The 18,614-nt window shown below is 31.8% G+C and overlaps 1 protein-coding gene and 1 long non-coding RNA gene across 2 annotated transcripts in view; one reads left to right on the top strand and one right to left on the bottom strand.

Moving 5' to 3' along the window:
* The first annotated feature begins 5,974 nt into the window (after positions 1 to 5,974).
* Positions 5,975 to 15,315, top strand: LOC106687543 (uncharacterized). Its single transcript, XR_001344176.2, has 3 exons — positions 5,975 to 6,033; positions 14,902 to 15,190; positions 15,266 to 15,315. It is a non-coding gene; the product is annotated as an uncharacterized lncRNA (long non-coding RNA).
* Positions 15,316 to 17,821: 2,506 nt separating this feature from the next.
* The window catches only part of Kap3 (kinesin associated protein 3), a 24,006-nt gene continuing 23,213 nt past the window's right edge, over positions 17,822 to 18,614 (bottom strand). Inside the window, exon 18 of the mRNA XM_014431487.3 lies at positions 17,822 to 18,413. Within this exon, the coding sequence (XP_014286973.1) occupies positions 18,233 to 18,413 (181 nt within the window). The 3' untranslated portion in view covers positions 17,822 to 18,232. The remainder of the gene's footprint in view (positions 18,414 to 18,614) is intronic.

The following is an 18,614-nucleotide window of genomic DNA, read 5'->3' as shown; positions in this document are numbered from 1 at the left end:
ATTTCATTTTAATTTCTACATAATATTATACATATGAGTTCAATTAATATTTGAGGTATTATTTTATACAGTGAGGATTAACCGGCTTTCGATAGTTAATCAGCAATGTATCGGTCCCGGCTAGGGCAGGTAATTGGGGTTCTAGAAAGAATGTAATGTTTTCTCATTTATAAATACACGAAAAGGTCTAAGGTATTAAATAAATCTACACTTAATGCCAGATTTAGTATTCATATGAAAGCAACGACAATAAATAAATAAGCTTACAATTTATATTAAACCGGCAAATATCGAAACATTTAAAAATAAGTTTTTTATTAGACCGTGCAATATCTACAAAAATTAATTTTAAAGATATTTTGTTTTATACCTAAGGTGTTTTTTTTTCTTGTTTTTTTTACGAATGTTCAAGGCATCAGAGAGAGAAATTCTTTATTTAACAAGAAGAAATGCTGCCCAAATACAGTTTGTTGCTATTACAGCATTCAAGCACAATATAAACAATACAATATTTTTTATGAAAATACTATATTTATAATTTTTCCCTTGAAAGTCTGCTGACTTGTAGTGTAGGTGAAAACTTTAGCCATGTATAAATATTTGGAACTATTTCTTTCTTTTTTTTTCTTTAGCGCATCCCAGATCTTCTCTTTTAAATTATTTTCATAATTTTGTAATTCATTAGTAAAGGTACAGCAAAGGTAGTTATGAACTTGTTGTAAACAATCTCCTATCTGTCCTAACGTAGGTATATATTATTGTTTAGGAAAAATGATCTCCTATATTCCGGTGTAAAGTAGTACGTTTTGATGGGCCCTTCTGGTATCGTGTGTGGAGACTATTTATTACAAGGGAACAAAATAAGAACACGAGTTACCTCTTTCTCTTTTTAATTTATTCCCCCTATAGTATCGGAGTAGGAGGAACCAATGTGTAGAAACCACCAAACTACATCACCCTTGTCGAAGAATAATTTTAAAAACAATATATGTGCTAAAATTTAGTCTTAAAAAATGTAGCAATACTCAGTAAGCCCCTAACGAAGCAGTGATGTTTCTATAAAAGGTCCAGACCTTACCCCTAAAAGGACCTCCCATACCCCCAGGGTCAGGGGAGGAGAGGAGGATAGAGAATGGCAAAATTTCCCATCTATATTTTGAAATTAAAATATTATTAGTCGAACGATGTAATTAATTTTAGGAAAATGGTATACAAAAATGGAGTTATCATTATTTACACAATGCGTTTTTACTCGAAACAGAATAAAACAGGTAAAATCTCTCATGTATTCACAAAAATATTATTTTGTAATTAAAGGTAATTTTTTAATATATGCACAAATAATATATTTTTTTAATACATTGGTTCTTACCTACTTTGGCCATTATAAAATAAATATATTTTGTAAAAGTGTGATGAATTTCACTGGCCGGAAAATGTACAAGGCGGGCCGTGGTTTAGCCAGCCATGGAACAAAGCAACTATTAATAACAAATATAGTAATGAATTAGAGAATTTAAAATGAACCATTAGAGTTATAATTAGTGATTAATAGAACAATAAATAATAACGATTGACATAAATAATACATATAAATATAATCTAGACAAATCACCTACACACATCTATCGCATAGATAAGCACCATACTTCATTTATTTCTTCATTTCTCTTTCATTCTTTTAATTTGACCATATTTTATTTGTTCACTAATTGTTACTCCAATGGTACGTTTTCAATTATATATTCATCACTATACTTGTTATTAATATTTATTCTATTCATTTTTATTTATATCCTTTTGATTTACTTCGTTCATTTTATACCTAAATTTATATGTATTCCCTTATAAGCTTTTCATAATCTATATGAGTAGTATTGTAGGGTATGATAATCCTATAAGGGAATAATGATAAAGCGATAAAGTTTACAATGTTTGTATTTTGTTTTCAGAACTGATTGATTGACTGAAACATTGGCAACTAAGAAAATAGATTTTTCTGCTATTTTGTGTTCTTCAGCAGCACCCGTACCATTTACCTACAATATATTATTAAATATTTGAATTTTCTTAAAATTTCTTAACTAAGAGTTGTATTACTTTTAAATTCTCTTTGAGTGAAATTTTACCACCATTTAATAGTGCCCTTTATCAAAGCTCCCCAAAAAAAAAAAAAAAAAAATGAAGTATCATTCGAGGCTTGAAGAACTCTTCTATATCTATACTGCTAAGTAACCACGAGCCTAAAAGCAGTAGAAGATAAAGGATATCAAGAAATACTTCAGAATCCGCTCAGGTTCAAGACCAGCTCATAAAAGCAAAGGAGTTTCAGGCATTCTCCTGTCGCTAGTGCAAACTGGTCATTATAACAGTGATTCGCTATTACATTACCTACCTACCTTACAGTTTTAAATGGTTTATTTTATATTTCAGAATTATAAACACTTTAAAACAAAAATAATCTGGACCAAGCAACTGTATCACAATCACCAACACCTAACATTCATTAATTTAATCTGATGACACGTCCTCCTGACACATGAGTTTCCAAACTCAGTGTGAGTGACAACATTAGTAAATTAATCAGAGCATGAAAATCCCAAGCAAGTTAATTTTACTATTGTTAGCCAATCCATTCTTTATACATTAGAATGTTAATCAAATTTATTCCAACTATTATTTAATTTTTATCTTTTTCAAATATTACTTTTTTTTATAAAGAATATTTTTTTTAAATCTTCGTAAAAATAAATGTTAAACACTAATTAAACATTTTTAGCACAATTTGCATTTGTTAGTGAATGAAAGAACTGTTCATAATATAGTCATAACTCTTAGAAGTACGTAAAACTGGCTTGATTTATTCCTACACATTTTGGCCTACTTAATCTCACCTTTTTTACTAGTACTATACCATCTCTTTTGAATTATTAATTTTACAAAGTAACTAAGGATCTACTTCTAATAGGCTAACTGGAGTAATGTATTAATGACCTGCTGGCTTTATAAATAAGCAGTCATAAAAGTCCCATTTTAGTTGAGTGGAAACAATACTAAAAGGCTTGACGTGCAGTACTATCATTAATATTTCTGGCTCACGAAAAGTCCAATATTGAAAGCTCAAAAGAAAGGTCATAAACACAGCCAGCTCTATCTAAATGTTTTGGTATACGAGTATTTATTTATCTATTCAGCAAATTATAACAAATTTGGTACTACCATCGGTCGATGTACTCATAAAATTTGTAACACTTATAATTATTTAAACGTTGTGGAGGCTGCAACGACTTATAAGTTGAAAATATATAATTTTCAAAGGAAAAGGTCGAATCATTGTCCTTATTAAACATTTGTATTACTGGACCGATTGACGTGCTGTTTTTTCAACATAAACTTATAAATTATAAATTGATTTAATTTATATTACCAAATCATAATAATAATGCATATGTAAATGTTTAATTTTTATTAAAAACAATAATTTATATCAAACTATCATTGTGTTCATTAAATATAATACATCCCCAAATGAAACTTACAAAAATCGAATAATAGGAATTCGTAATTTGAAACAGATAATTGTCTAAAAGATAACAGTATTATTATCATATCATGTTTATTAGGTATATAATTATAATACATACTAATGGGAACCTCAACAACCCATGAAGGGTCAGTAATTCAATACTTTGTAAATAAGTATTGTTCTTAGAACAATGGTTATTAAGGAGGTGATATTTTCAAGAACACGTTTAATCGCCAGAATTTTCCCCCATTAAGGGAATCCACTTAGTGAGGTTGAGTAAGGTGAGGCTACAGTAACAGAATAAATAGTAATCTGCCACAGCAGGATTCAAACCAAGTTCCTTGGAGTTAGTTGATTATGGCGGAACTTCTTTTACCACCACGCCTCATATAATATTGTTTATACATATATTTTTTCCGTTGGCTATTTGTTGATCATTGGCCGCCCAAACCAACCTACTGTACGTTTGCCTTTCTTCTATTACGGCTGTCCAGTTTCATTTTACATGCAGCTCTTTCGCACCTTTGTTGATTCTGTCTATCAATCAGGTTTTTGGCCACCCGCGTGGTCTCTTGTCAACTATAATTGGATTGATTATTGTGTAGAGGCCGCTTAATAGTTGCTCCGAGCCACATGTCCTGTCCATCTTAACCTCCTTGCCTTCATATCATGAGATATTGACTGACCAGTCTCTACGTAATATAGGTTTTTTTTGTTTGGTTTTTTCGGCCAAGACTCCCATTGGAGTTCTATACTGCCTAACCATGTTGGGGTCAAAGTCTTTTATTTTGTGAGACGGCCACTCAATGAAAAAAGTCAACACCCCAAGGTCGAACCGGCACCGCCAACAGAGATCAAATTGTTAAGATTGTGTCTTAACCACTGAGCTACGAGGGGCCCAATAATATTCGTTATACACCTAATATATAACCATGATATATACGACAATCTGTTACAAAATATAGTAATGAGATAAAACTACTAAATTCCTAAAAGCACATAAGAAGTACGGAATGAACTTAACTAAAAATAAAAATATAAAAGCTTAGTATATCTAAGTAATATATAAAGCTAGATTTATCAGAATTCAACGAAATCAAATTCAAAAGAAAAATTACAGGCAATATTAGGTAAAAATTAAGATATTGAAAAGTGATTATAAAATATTAGCTTCTATTTGTTACTATTCACTTCCTATTTATTATGGATGGCATTTCTGGAGGAGGGGTACTCGGAAATTATATGATGCCACCAGTGCCATCTATATCCCAAGGGACCACTGGGTGATCTATCTGTGTTCCCTATCTCTTGTGAACGATACATAGACAAATCAAGAAAACTGAAGTGCGGTTTGTTTCCACATAAATTAAGCAGTTCACCACTGATGTTTATAGAAACTAATGTATTTAATGAAACAGACTTCGAGAAAGTAAATCAGTGTTTTAGTAAAAAAAAAATCGTTCATCACACTTTTGGTTCTCCTGTTTCTTTTTTTTTTTCAAAAACCTAGTAAGTTCATAATCTATATCATGTCCAAAACCTGATGCTTGATGGAAACATTCTGTTTTCTTCACGACTTAGAGCTGACAGCTATCTGCCAATTCCGTTTATCCGAAAATAAAGCTCATTTTTTAAACAATTTTTATTTATGTTTAAAATAAATAGTTAACCCAGGACTCTACTCCAAACTACAAGCGGCAGGGATGGATTTCTGGAGGAGATGCCTGAGGATTACCCGCCTGGATACAATTAGGATTGAGGATATCAGAAGTAGGCTAGGGGTGACCGAAGGAGTTTCGGAGAGGATTGGAAGATGCAGACTGAAACGGTATGGGCACTGTCAGCGGATGCCAGAACGTAGGTGGCCGAAGAGACTTCTGAAATGGGAACAACCAGGAAGACGGAGGAGAGGAAGACCCCGAACCCGGTGGAAGGACTACGTGGAGGACATGGCCGGTAGGGGACTTGAGGAGGAAGATTGGTGGGATAGAGAAAAGTGGAGGGAGGCTCTGACTTAGAGAGCCAACCCAATGAGGGGAAAAAACTGCAAAAAAAAAGTAAAAATAAATAGTTAATTATTTGACTTATGTATATGTCTTAATTAGGTTATTTCAATTTTGTTATATATTTTTTTAACTTGACTTTTACATTTAATGTGGTCTCAGTGATAATATTAGGACTTTGCCCTGTTATTGTTATAAACAAATAGATAAAACCGTTTAACAGTTAAAAAAGAACGCTACGATTTCAGTTTTTCCTGAAGTAAAAGTGATGCCTCTCCCAAGAGGAGGAACTATTAAAAGCGAGGACCGGTTAAGATTGTTATGCAACTTTTATCAAAATAGATCGTTGGTTACGTGGGCCGCCAGGACAATGACATCCATAGCGGGTGGCGAGACGTATCTCTAGGGCAGTGGGTGGCGGGTGACCAAGAGGTCACCGGTCTCACCGGTCTTCTGTCTCCCTTCTTCCGGATCAGAGCTGCCCTCTCATACAGAACTCTTCAGGTAAATTACTTCGATAAATTATATGGTATAGATAAATTATATTATATAGTACATTAGTAGGTACATAGGTAATAGTAGGTAGTATATATACTATAGCTGATAGTATACATCCGTAATCGTAGGTTAATTACTTCAATAAGTTATATTGGGAGAAGATAGATGACCTTATGAAGTAGATTGTAGGAAGATAGTCCGGGTGGCGGTTAAGAAAGGTATCAAAATAGTATTTTACTATTTTGATACCTTTGATAAAAACTAGTCATTATTAACCAACGTTTTGCCCCATTTTGCAGGACTTCTTCAGGGCTAAATGAAAAAAACAAAATATAAACATTTTACAATTAAAAAACATTAAAATAAAAACATTTCAAAACAATTGTTATGTTTATAAAGAATTAAAAATAACAATCTAAGGAAGTAGGTAAAAAGTTACTACATAGACTGGAAACAAGTTAATACTGGTTGTATTTATTAATAACTTGTTTCCAGTCTACTATACTTCCTTATATTGTTATTATTAATTCTTTATAAACATAACAATCGTTAAAATGTTTTTATTTTAATTTTTTTGCTAATTCTAAAATTTTTGTATCTTGTTTTTTATTTAGCCCTGACAGAGTGAAATGAAATGTTAGTTTACAATAAATAGTTTTGTTTAACTATTTTGATATCTTTACTGACCGCAACCCGGACTATCTTCCTACGATAAATTATATTGTAATACAACCATTGGATAATCATTTACAGGCCTGTCTATCGTCTTCCCTCGTGTTACTTTATGTATGAAATATATAGTAAGGGGAACATATTACGATCGTGAAAAATTTCAAATTCGAGTTTCTAGACGGAAATACTCGGTTCGAGGTCCCCTGAGGCCAAACAACCAAGTCTCACAAAATGGTCATACGAAACTAAATGATATTTTTGAAGCGGGTATAAGTACCGCTTTATAAAATAGATTTTCAATATTTTTCCGATGTTATCGAAAACGATTTTGATTAAACTCCCTATGTCAATGTAAAATGAAATATTCTTTGATATCAGTTATGGCTTATTATCATTACAATAGTGAGATAGGGTTTAAATGAGGGTTTTAAAGAAATATTCTTCCTCTAAAGTTCCTTTAATTTTGTGTATTTTGAATAATTAACGTTCCTCAAGGTAGTATCGTAGGTCCCATTTTCTATACGGTTTATACAGCTGATATCCCAACCCACCCAACACGGTTCACATGCTTACTCTCTGTAAATACCAACCCTACTACGCATCACAAACTTTACAGACACACATAACATCCATTGGAGAATGGAAGAAAACTGGAGAATGAAAATAAATCCTAACAAATGCCACCAGATCACTATTACTCTCCGTCGTAAACCTCCACCCTCCTGTCCTTCAGTAACCTTTTTAAATATCCCACTAACTCCTGTTGATCAGATTCACTAATTAGGCCTCCATCTTGAAAACAGACTTACAAGACTAAGTATACCCATACAAGACTGAAACGACAAGAAACTGCTCGTAGATTTCGATTACTACAATACCTACTTGACAAACGCTCTAAACTTCCCATTCACTACAAAAAATCATTAAATACTATGATAATCAGACTAATTTGGACAAACAGAATTGAGGTCTGGGGCTCTACCAATCCATCAAATTCCTCCAATATCCAATCCATACAATCCAAAATCCTCAGTAAAATCCTTAATACTCCTTATTACTTCACAAATAAACTCATCCACAAAGACCTTAACATCCCATTCGTTGCAGATTTAGACCGAAATTAATATGCGTCTTTTCATTCCAAACTCCTTGCCCATCCTAACCCATTAGTTCTTAATCCTTTTAATCCCCGTTTTAACAATCCCCGATAATCCTCGGAGGCATCTGATAAGAAGATAGCCCCGGGACCTTCTAATTTAAATTAATGTTTGAAGTACCACCATTGGGTGGTTCCTTCCCAAGATTATCAAGTGTTTGAAACGAATGTGTGCGAAACAAAGTGAAATGAATGTGTTTGGAACCATTTCATATTTTTATTTGTAATGAAAATAAAATATAATCATCCCAGGTATGAAAAAGGTGTACTCTGGGCTCTAATAGGTTCCTATGTTCTGAAAATCAAAATCGATGGATTTTTTTTTTTTAGAAACCTTTTATTCTATAACAAAACATAATATTAATGAATATATACATAGAAGTATAAGATGGCATGAAACCCTCCACCTCCACCCTCTATGGTAGCTTTAGACAGATAAGTCTTTTTAAACAGACAATTATAGTGAGTAGGTTTGTCGATGTAGTTGACCGTTCGAAGGTGAACGACTTTATAAAAAAATAATATATAACATATAAAATTGTTGAAAGTAATGAAGAACGACGAAAAACGCACAAATAAAACAGTAATTTTAACACAAGTTTGACGTTAAAGGCATGCGCCAAACTGATAACATGTCATTTCGACTTAGTTATTAAATAATTACTTTTTTAATCTTACTGAAGCTATATTTGAGTCTTTCAGTTAAATACATAAAATCATTCTTAGTATTTTCAATATTAATTCAATAACAATGCACTATTGAGTAAATGGTTAACAGCACAATGTCTACATTTAACTAAGTAGCTTTTTATTGATTTTAATACATTTTAACTTAAATAGATTTTATTTAACTGTCTTATTTTTATATTTCTGCCACGCTTTTGCAAAGAAAAAATCTTAAAAGTTTGGAACGAGAAATTTTATTAAAAGTACTTTTCTGAAAACTGCTGAGAGTAGGGTTAGTCAAACCACTAATCAGTCAAGCTCATACTAATTAGAAAATTAATTTAAATAAAGTAACGAATTTAATCTTCTTTTCACCTATAAATCCAAAACAGTACATCCTTTTCTTGCATCTTTGTACCTTTGTAAGGTTGTGGGTTCAAATCCTTCCTGGATCGGTCAAAATTTATCTCACGGTGGCCCCAAGACATTTCCACTCTGTATAGGAGTGTAAAGGTCCTCTTACAATAAAAATACTCAAGGTTTTTGAGATGAAATTAACGATTTTTTTTTTCTACCAAGAAAATATTATAACAAAATTTAAGAAACTCAGAAACATGCCCTGGCAATCGATAAAGATCGTCTCGCATCGACTTTTTCCGTTCGGATCGGTTGTGTCCATTTTTCCTTCAATTACTTATAAAAGTCTTTAATGTTTTGTATCCATCAAAATTTGTATTTTGTTATTTCAAATTAACAAAATTAAAGGTACTTTTAAAAAATTCAGAATTTAAGCCCTGTTAGACTATTTGATGATAAAACCTATCCGGTATTAAAGAGCAGTTAGTTTCTCATTAATTCACAGAGTTTAATTAAAATCGATACAGTTGTTTTGAAGAAAATCTTAAAATAATCTTAATTTTTACTTTAAAAAACTCTGTTATGGTCAGCATATCACACCACTCTTCAGGCCTTTTACTTGGGTAAAATTGCTCGGGCTTGAACCGAGGGGCGCCCAAAATTTAAACCCGGTCCTGGGAATTTGGCATGGGTTCATTGTTTCTTTACTTTGAAGTCAATATATTTTTTCTAATACTCCTGAACCTCAATGTTTCACTTTAGAATTAAATTTTATAACAAATATAGTCCATCAATATCCCGCAAGGACAACTGTCTTTAACAGCCCACTGTGGAGGATCGTATCAAATAGGAACCTCAAGAAGATCCGGAACTCGAAACATGGCATTACGACGGTATGTTACAATACTTTCCGGGTGGAAATACCGATATCCAATAACTATTTCCATTCCGACTTCAGTGGTTTTAAAACAACTTCCATGTCCGTAAACGAATTTCCTCGTGTAGTTTAAAAAATCTGAGTTATGCTTCGTTATTTTATCCATTATAAAAAAAAAAAAACTCCGAGAATAGAATCATTAAAGTGCCGCTCATGGATCTCCGTAAACAATATTATCAAATCAATATTTTATAATTTAAATAATACATCCAGCATTGACCTGGATGGAAATTGATTCCGGATACTCCAGTAAGCTCTGCACTATAAATAAATCTGACAATTTAGTTCAAAGCATTCTAATTTGCACAACTTTCATTCACAGTGAGAAAAATAATTATACAAATTTATACCATTCTTTGAAAACCTGATGAGGCAGCAATTCATAAATGTACTCAATTTTTTCAGTCATCATAACAAAGTAAATGATGTTTTCATATTTTACATGAATCTCCACATAATATGAAAACTGTTCACGTAACAATTTCATTGGCAAAGTTTTGTATTCATTTCGGTCCTAGTTAGATATTTCAGTGATGTTCGAAACGTTTCGATTCACTTTTTATAATTTGTTAATTATAAAAGATTTTGATTATATGAAATGCATCTTAATTTTTACCTAAAAATATCTGGCGCAGTGCGCGCATTTATTTTAAAAATATATTTATATATATTTTTTAAATATTTATTTCTTCTTCCTTTTTATTTTTTAATTAAAAGTTATTAACACTAAATAGTTAATCCTCTCATTACATCCCATCCTAGTATATCTCATAAATTTAGGGACTCTTTCAAAATTGATACTTTCAGTAAGCACACATAAAGGAAAATAAGGATATTATAAGAAACCGTTGTAAATAACTGAAAATGTAAAAACAAATTAAAATAAAAACAATAGATAAATAATGTTTAGACCAAATGAATTAGTTAAAACTTATAAATAATTAATTTTAAAGAGATAAGATAAATAAGTTAAAGATAAATAAATAAACCAGTACTAAACTAATTTCCATTCAGGTGATGATGTATAATGCCCAGAGAGTCCCGAATAATATTTTCGAACAAGATCGCAATATCCCCAATGCTTACATCTAAATTCATCTTTAAATGATCACATCACATAACTTTCACATATCACCCTGGAAGACGAAAATTTGAAACAATAATTTTTTATTTTATTTTATTTAAATAGTTCGTATTTTAGGGTCGCTCGAGGTGCGAATAACAAATGTAATAAAGCCGTATATGTATGATAGGAATCCGGAGAGATCGGGCACGCTTATCTCCCATTTATCAGTCTCTAAAACGCTTCCTTTATTTCTCCACTATAATTAATTGCCTGATTCTTCAATACTTATAATTTTTTATTACCTTTAATAATGCACAATTGTTAATTATTTCAAATAAATAAAATTAAAGATACTTCGCAGGTAGATTTTTGATGGCTTGGAATTTAAGCCGTTAAACTTAAACTGTTTCAATGAGGATAATAGTAACTGATAATAAAGATAATTTAGTTTTACAGTGATTTACCAAGTTTAATAAAAATCGTTAGAACCCTTAGAGAGAAGGCATAAATTTTGACAATAATAAGAAATATTTAAGGGTTACAAAGGTGGGAAAAACTATTATCATCTTTGTTTCCGCCTAGAACACAACAGTTTAACAAGAGATAACGTAGCCGTACACATGTGCATGCAATCGGGAGGGATCGGACGGTCTTCCTTTTTTTTTATTCGAACCTATCTTATTTTTCCTTTTTTTTTCTCTCCTAATATATAGCAAAATAATAACATTATTTAATATTTTATATTTACCTATTGCTTATTTATGCTTACAAAGAGAGTTGTTTATTTTTTCAAATATAAAAAATTGAAGTTACTCAAGAGAAAAATTTATTAAAATTCGTACATCCCACATCCTTAAACTTCTTCCTCGAAAAGCCATCCTATTCCTCACCTACATATATAACGCCGTTCTCCGTTCCACATATTTTCCTGACCCATGGAAACAATCTATAATCAAAATGATCCCCAAATCCCAAAAGCCGCCAGAACACCCATCCTCTTACCGTCCCATCTCTCTATTACCGATCATGGGAAAAATCCTCGAAAAACTTATTTTGAAATGCCTATACCCCATCCTAGATTTCAACAATATAATCCCAGATCACCAGTATAATATCTATTATTATTAGATATAAAAATAAATCCCATAAAATCACATTTACTCTTCGCCGTAAGCCTACCGACTGCCCTACAGTATACTTTAGTAATGTGGCTCTTACCCCTGTAGAACAGATTCGTTATCTTGGACTACACCTTGATAAACGACTAACCTGGAATCCTCACACAAGACTGAAAAGGCAGGAAACTGCACGCAGATTCAGACTATTACAGCACTTACTCTAGTATTTGTCCACAAACGGTCTAAACTTCCAACTCATTACAAAAGACCGATCTACATGACAATAATAAGGCCCATCTGGACATACGGAGTTGAGCTTTGGGGCTCCACTAAACCTTCGCATTCCCCTCGTATCCAATCCTTACAATCCAAAATCCTTCGTAAAATCCTCAATGCTCCTTATTTTGTTACTAATAAAACCACCGATAAAGACCTAAATGTTCCTTATGTAACCGATCTAGCACGAACCCGATATCATTCCTTCCATTATAAACTCCCTAACCACCCAAACCCACTTTTTTTCTAACCTTGCTTCCTCTTCCATTCCTGACAATCCTCCGAGGCGCCTGAAAAGAAGATGGTCTCGTGACCTCATATTGTAAAATGTTTGTATCATATCATTATCATTATCATTATGTCATTATGATCAAATTTACTTGTTGTATTTTTTATACAGTTGTAAATATCAATAAATAAAAAAAAATTAAAATTCGTTATCTTTTTAATTAATCTTCGTTAGTCTTGTTAATCCTAGTTCAATGAGGACAAGACCTAGCTGATATTAATAATATAGCTGATATCAAGGAGGACAAGACCTAGCTGATATTAAATACCACTTTCAGTAAGTCAATTTAATCGAAGAAGTTGATATACCCGCCATAAATAAGTAATTACAATTTCTTACGACTTTTCGTTTTTGAGCTAGACTGGGATCACACTATTTCCCCTTATTATACATTCCATATATAGGTAAGTGAAAGTAAAAAAAAATTAAATAAGATAGACTTTAAAAAATCATTTTTATTCAGAATGGTATGACAAGATTATCTTGTATTATTTAAAGACTAAACTAGCGTGAAACGACATACATTACACTTCCTCAAGATAAAGAGGAAAAATGTTAATGGATATGATAATTGGCCCCTTTATTCCGTAAGAGTCTTGTTCTCATTCTCGTAGTATTTCACTTAGCAGCCAATCCTTTTGTATTAGTTCGAGAAAATAACGCCGGCTCACGTGCTCAGAAAATGCAGTTCAGTTGCTTGTTTTGAAAGAATCCTATTGGTACACCGGTTGTTATATATCCAAAGGTGTAATGTTGGAGTAAGGAGCGCTGCCACTTCCTTGTCACGACTCCCAAAACAGCTTAAAGAGAGCATTTTCCAACACGAAAATACATTTATAACTCATTTATATAATCCTCATTTTATCGCTATTCCATTTATAGTTCCACTGTGAGATGAAAGTGTTTAGAGGAATATAACTAAATCTTAGATCACAAACGTAAGGTACGCGAATCATAAACTAGAAGTGAGTACAGGAAACTTCTCTTAGAGGACATCCCTGTTCAACGGACAATTTTATTTATATCCCGGCCAACGAGGTACATAGTTGATGCATCTGAACCCCTCTATTACGGAACCTCTCTACCAGGTTTATTCCCCATCATCACCATTCACTCATCTGCCACACATCATGAAATATGAATGTACTTAGTCACGATTCTAGTACTAAATTTTATAGGTCACTTATTTTGAGAAAAAACATATTATTTTTTGCCGAATATACTAGAGCATTAACGAAAAATCCTATTGAATAAGAAGTATGCATTAAATATTTTATATACGTATATTTGTAGCCATTTAATTATAATTAATTCTTATTTGAAATCAGTGAACATATTAACGTTATTAACCAAAAAGATAACTTTTTTTGTTTTGTTCTGTTTGTTTTATTCTAAATTTTCTATTCATCAAGGAGCGCTACGTTAGTACCTGAGACTGTTCAGAGACTACAAAGACACAGGTTATTCTGGGATGATTTTCGAAATTCTACGTGGCATCCCCCAATTTCTGATTTTCTGGTTTGAATAATAAATAAATCGTACTACGTGCCTATTTAGACCTACGAAATAATCACGGCATAAGTAACGATATGTAAATAGCTCTATATTTTCATTTCGGCGTTCTCTTTGTACTAACCCCATCCTGTTACGGACAAAATAATCTTACCGTAAGCGTCCTTAGTTTCATTGTACTACTTAATAAAAATTAATGATTAGTAATAATGATGGAATGGTTAGAATCTTTTAATTTTTCTAATTAAAATTATTTTTATCTTCACAAGTCACAGACCGGACTGTCATATCACAGCCTATGAAACTGGTATACATAATAGTTACAGATATATTGATATATATCTTATTTATTAAGTTACCTCTGTTATAGCTCAGAGACATAAGGAAGAGGGTTAACGCATTAGGTAAAATAACAAACAGGAAATATCTATAAAACAAGGTGCATCGCATCACACAACGTTCACTTACTAACCTACTTTCGTCCTCAAGTTACTGTTATTTTGGGTATTTTCAGAAAAAAATTATAAGACCAGGAATGGCGAAAATTACGAATAAATCATATTTATTTTTCTTTTGCTCTTTGCTGAGCGATGTCGGTTTCCCCCTTATTTTTAATATTTAATTAAAATTTAAATTAAAATAAATATTATATATATATATTATTTTTTTTATTGACTTTTAAGATAGATGAGTATGCTGTGTGTTAGCTACCCACTGTATTGCTTACTATCAAATAAAGCATTTCTTTCTCTTTCTCGGAACGAATGTTTATAAAATTTGAATTCATTTCGGGCCAGTTATTAAAAAATGTCTTTATATTTCAAGGCGATGGTAGGTGGAATGGTTGGCATCTGTAGCCCATTCCATGAGACGAGTAAAACCGAGTAAACAAAAATATGAGAACGGCAGGTTGAGTGGAATCCTCTCTATGAAGGAGCTCTGCAGTTTTTGTCTTGTTTGATCCTGAAAGCTGTGGAAGGTCATTCTCAAATAAAGTAACACTTTACAGATCTGGGGAGAGGGGGAGGAAATCAAGTTCTTGGAAACTAGTCCTGGGCCCTATATAATTGTTTGCCATTGTCCAAGAGTGCAAATTTACCAAATGTAGTAAAAGGTAAGACACAACACGAATTACTTTTCTTTTTCAACAGTAATGCACTTACTAATTCACTTTTTATTTCTGTTTTAGAGGGTTCGAAAAAAAAAAAAAAAGTGCAAAATTACCAAAGGTAGTAAAAGGTAAGACACAACACGAATTACTTTTCTTTTTCAACAGTAATGCACTTACTAATTCACTTTTTATTTCTGTTTTAGAGGGTTCGGAAAAAAAAAAAAAAAAAAAAGTGCAAAGACAGTCGTGGTTATCGATTTTTCGTTTTATAAGAATTTTTATAAATAAAAAAACTTTTGTTTCCTTTGTCAGATTTGTCTTAGATAAATCAGAATACAATGATAAAAAATCTTTGATTTTATGCCAAGTGAATTATGCTATAATTAATTTTTAATTGGTTCTTCCTGTTTATTTTGTATCATTACCTAGTAGGACTAGTAGCTTCCTATGAGAGATTGACACCCGATAGTCAAAATAATTATACTTACTTACAAATGTCGGTATTAACATAATTATTGATTTATTATTTTCAATGATAAACCTATGTATATTTAACTACACCACAAAATTTTAGATTTTATGCTTCAAGATATGGAGAATCCAAAAATCGAAAGAAAATCCACCCGTTCCCCGTCCTCGCTTTTTTTTCGTAACTACCAGTCAGGTCTAAGAAATTATTATAGAAGCTCTACTGAACGTAAAAGCATAAATAGCCCAGTTGTCGATTGATCGCGTGAAGATATGAATATAGAAGAGCTAAATTTATACATACAAATCACAAAATAAAAAAGGTTGATTAGAAACCTATCATGGAAAAGTAATTTTATTATTTTTTATCAATTAGAATTAAAGTCACTCATGTGGACCTTTAATAAAAATACTCTCGCCATTTTTACATGAATTCCGACCAGAACTGAGAAAATTTTTATTTCACCAGCGCTCTGGGCTCAGTGAATGGAGTCAAGCCTTCTAGGTCATTGTAACTCTCCCAGCAAGGAAAGCCCTAAGGCCCCTTGCCATATAATTTTGAAGTTGATCTGTTGAATATTGTGGAATTTAGGGAGGCTTTAACAAAGAGAGTGTGTTTTCACTTATAGATGCCACGACCAACCATTCTAGTCCCAAAGGACTCCAAGCTATCCTATGCTAGAGCAGTGTCGCCATCTACTGTTTTATTTTACAAACCAAATAATAAAACCTATTTTCTACAACAGAGAATCCCAGGTACTATAAACTATTTTTATTTTATTTGTGTGCTAGATAACTTGTCTTATATATTATGATTTTGCAATATAACTGTACACAATAAAATAAAATGTTATTATAAATTAAAGTAAGGTATTTTTTGTTCCTTATCAACTAGATTTTGTTCCTTTTTATACCACACCCCTGACCATCTCCTTCATATTTGGAAAAAACATATATAGTATTTAAAATTATCTACTCAAATTTTGTGGTTGTCCTCCAGTGAAATTGTAGTTTTGTTGAAAACAATTTCAACTATAGTAGTTATAGTTGTACTATAGTAGTTGTAGCAGTGAGCTCCCACTAATTTGACCTGGTGTGCAAACCTCCATTCACTTCACTGACTGAGTGTAAACATGGTTTTTTCCCAGACAGGTTATTTTCCGCTCTTCTTACCTTTTTTTCAACCTTTTTTGGGGAGGATACGATGAATGACAGGCCGTTTTTCAATTTCAGGCTTTTTAAATATTGCTCGATTAAACTATTTTAAAGTCTCCTCTTCCTGTTTTAAGCTAATATTTCCAAAGTGATATAGGGCCGTCGCTCCCCAGGGGTCTTAGCGGGGCGGGTTTGGCGGGGAAGGATTGCCTTTTTTTTGTGTTATGATCTCTTGTGAGATTGTGACATGTCGAACATCCACCAACCTACTCATTATAATTGTCTCTTTGAAAAGTCAGATATAGTGATATAGAACCGTTATTCCCTAGGGTCATATAATAACAACATAAAACCAGCACATATTAATTTATTGAAATTGCATATCAGTGCAAAGAGTTTCTAAAAATTAAAGTGGGCCCTATTTTTGATATGGATTAAGACGAAATGAAACCGTTATAGGGGTCCCGGTGCTACAGCAAGAGAAGAATATAAATCATTGGAAGAATTATACATACATGTATGATAATAAAAGATGCTTTATTTAAAAAACGAAGTTACTCATCATGATACACAGGTTCTTTGCTGATTCTTGTAATTGATTCTCAAAAGGTTAAAGATATTCTAAATTTATTTTACCTTCTTTTATTTTAAAAGAATATGTTTAACCATTCAAAGCATTGTTATTTACTAAGAGCGTGCTCACCATAACCTTTTTTTTCAGAACCCCCATTATTCTATTTAATTACTACAGAAATTATATATAGAAAATATGTCAAGAAATGAATACAGATTTATTCAAGAACATTCAAGTAAACAAAAAATACTGCTAACTATTATACATAAGATTTTATTTTGTCGTATTTACACAACAGTTAATCTGAGAGGTTCATGGAACCAAATTTTAGTCAGTACTTAAAATTAAAAAATATTTCAGTGATTAAGGGTTCAATGTATTTCTAGGATGAAAACTAATGTTCAAATTTAGTACTTATAAATCATTTATTTTTCCACTAAAATACAGAATTTCGAATAATTTCAATGAAAGCTAGTACATTCTAAAATAAATTAACAATAACAAAATAGAAAAAATACAAATAACAACAAAACGTAAAAATGGAAATAAATTAACATAATAAATAACAAAGATAAATCCAATAATAGACTTAAATCTAAACATAGTTCAAGAGTCAACATATTGTAAGTTGACAGGACTAGAGTTTAACAAAACAGAATAAATTAATAACAACAAAAAGTAATATGATGGAATATTAATAAAACTACAGTAATACCTTTGCTTATTGATGATGAACCAAGCTGCAAGATAAATCATGGGGTTAAGAAATCATTAACATACAAAACTTATAATATTTCTTAACCTCAGTTTTGTTTTAGGTTATCCTTTGAAATTGTATTAATTTGAATTCAGGATATTGAAACCTGATTGTTAGGGGTTTCAATATGAAAATAGTGATGAGAATCATTAGTATCATCAGAAATGATAAGGTTTTGAAGAGCATTACGGACTACATCATCATTATTCATTACTCTCCGTTTAGACATCATAAGATTCGTTTCAGAAAAGTCTTCTCCTTCACTGTCATATCTGTCAAATCAAAAAAAATAAAATTACCATACTAGAGAGATATATGATATAATGTCTTTATATTTCAAGGCGATGGTAGGTGGAATGGTTGGCATCTGTAGCCCATCTTATTTTGAAATGCCTATACCCCATCCTAGATTTCAACAATATAATCCCAGATCACCAGTATAATATCTATTATTATTAGATATAAAAATAAAT

Source organism: Halyomorpha halys, unplaced genomic scaffold (genome assembly GCF_000696795.3).
Source record: "Halyomorpha halys isolate HHAL.00 unplaced genomic scaffold, Hhal_1.1 Scaffold977.1, whole genome shotgun sequence".
Lineage (NCBI taxonomy): Eukaryota > Metazoa > Arthropoda > Insecta > Hemiptera > Pentatomidae > Halyomorpha > Halyomorpha halys.
This window is presented reverse-complemented; position numbering and strand designations above follow the sequence as displayed.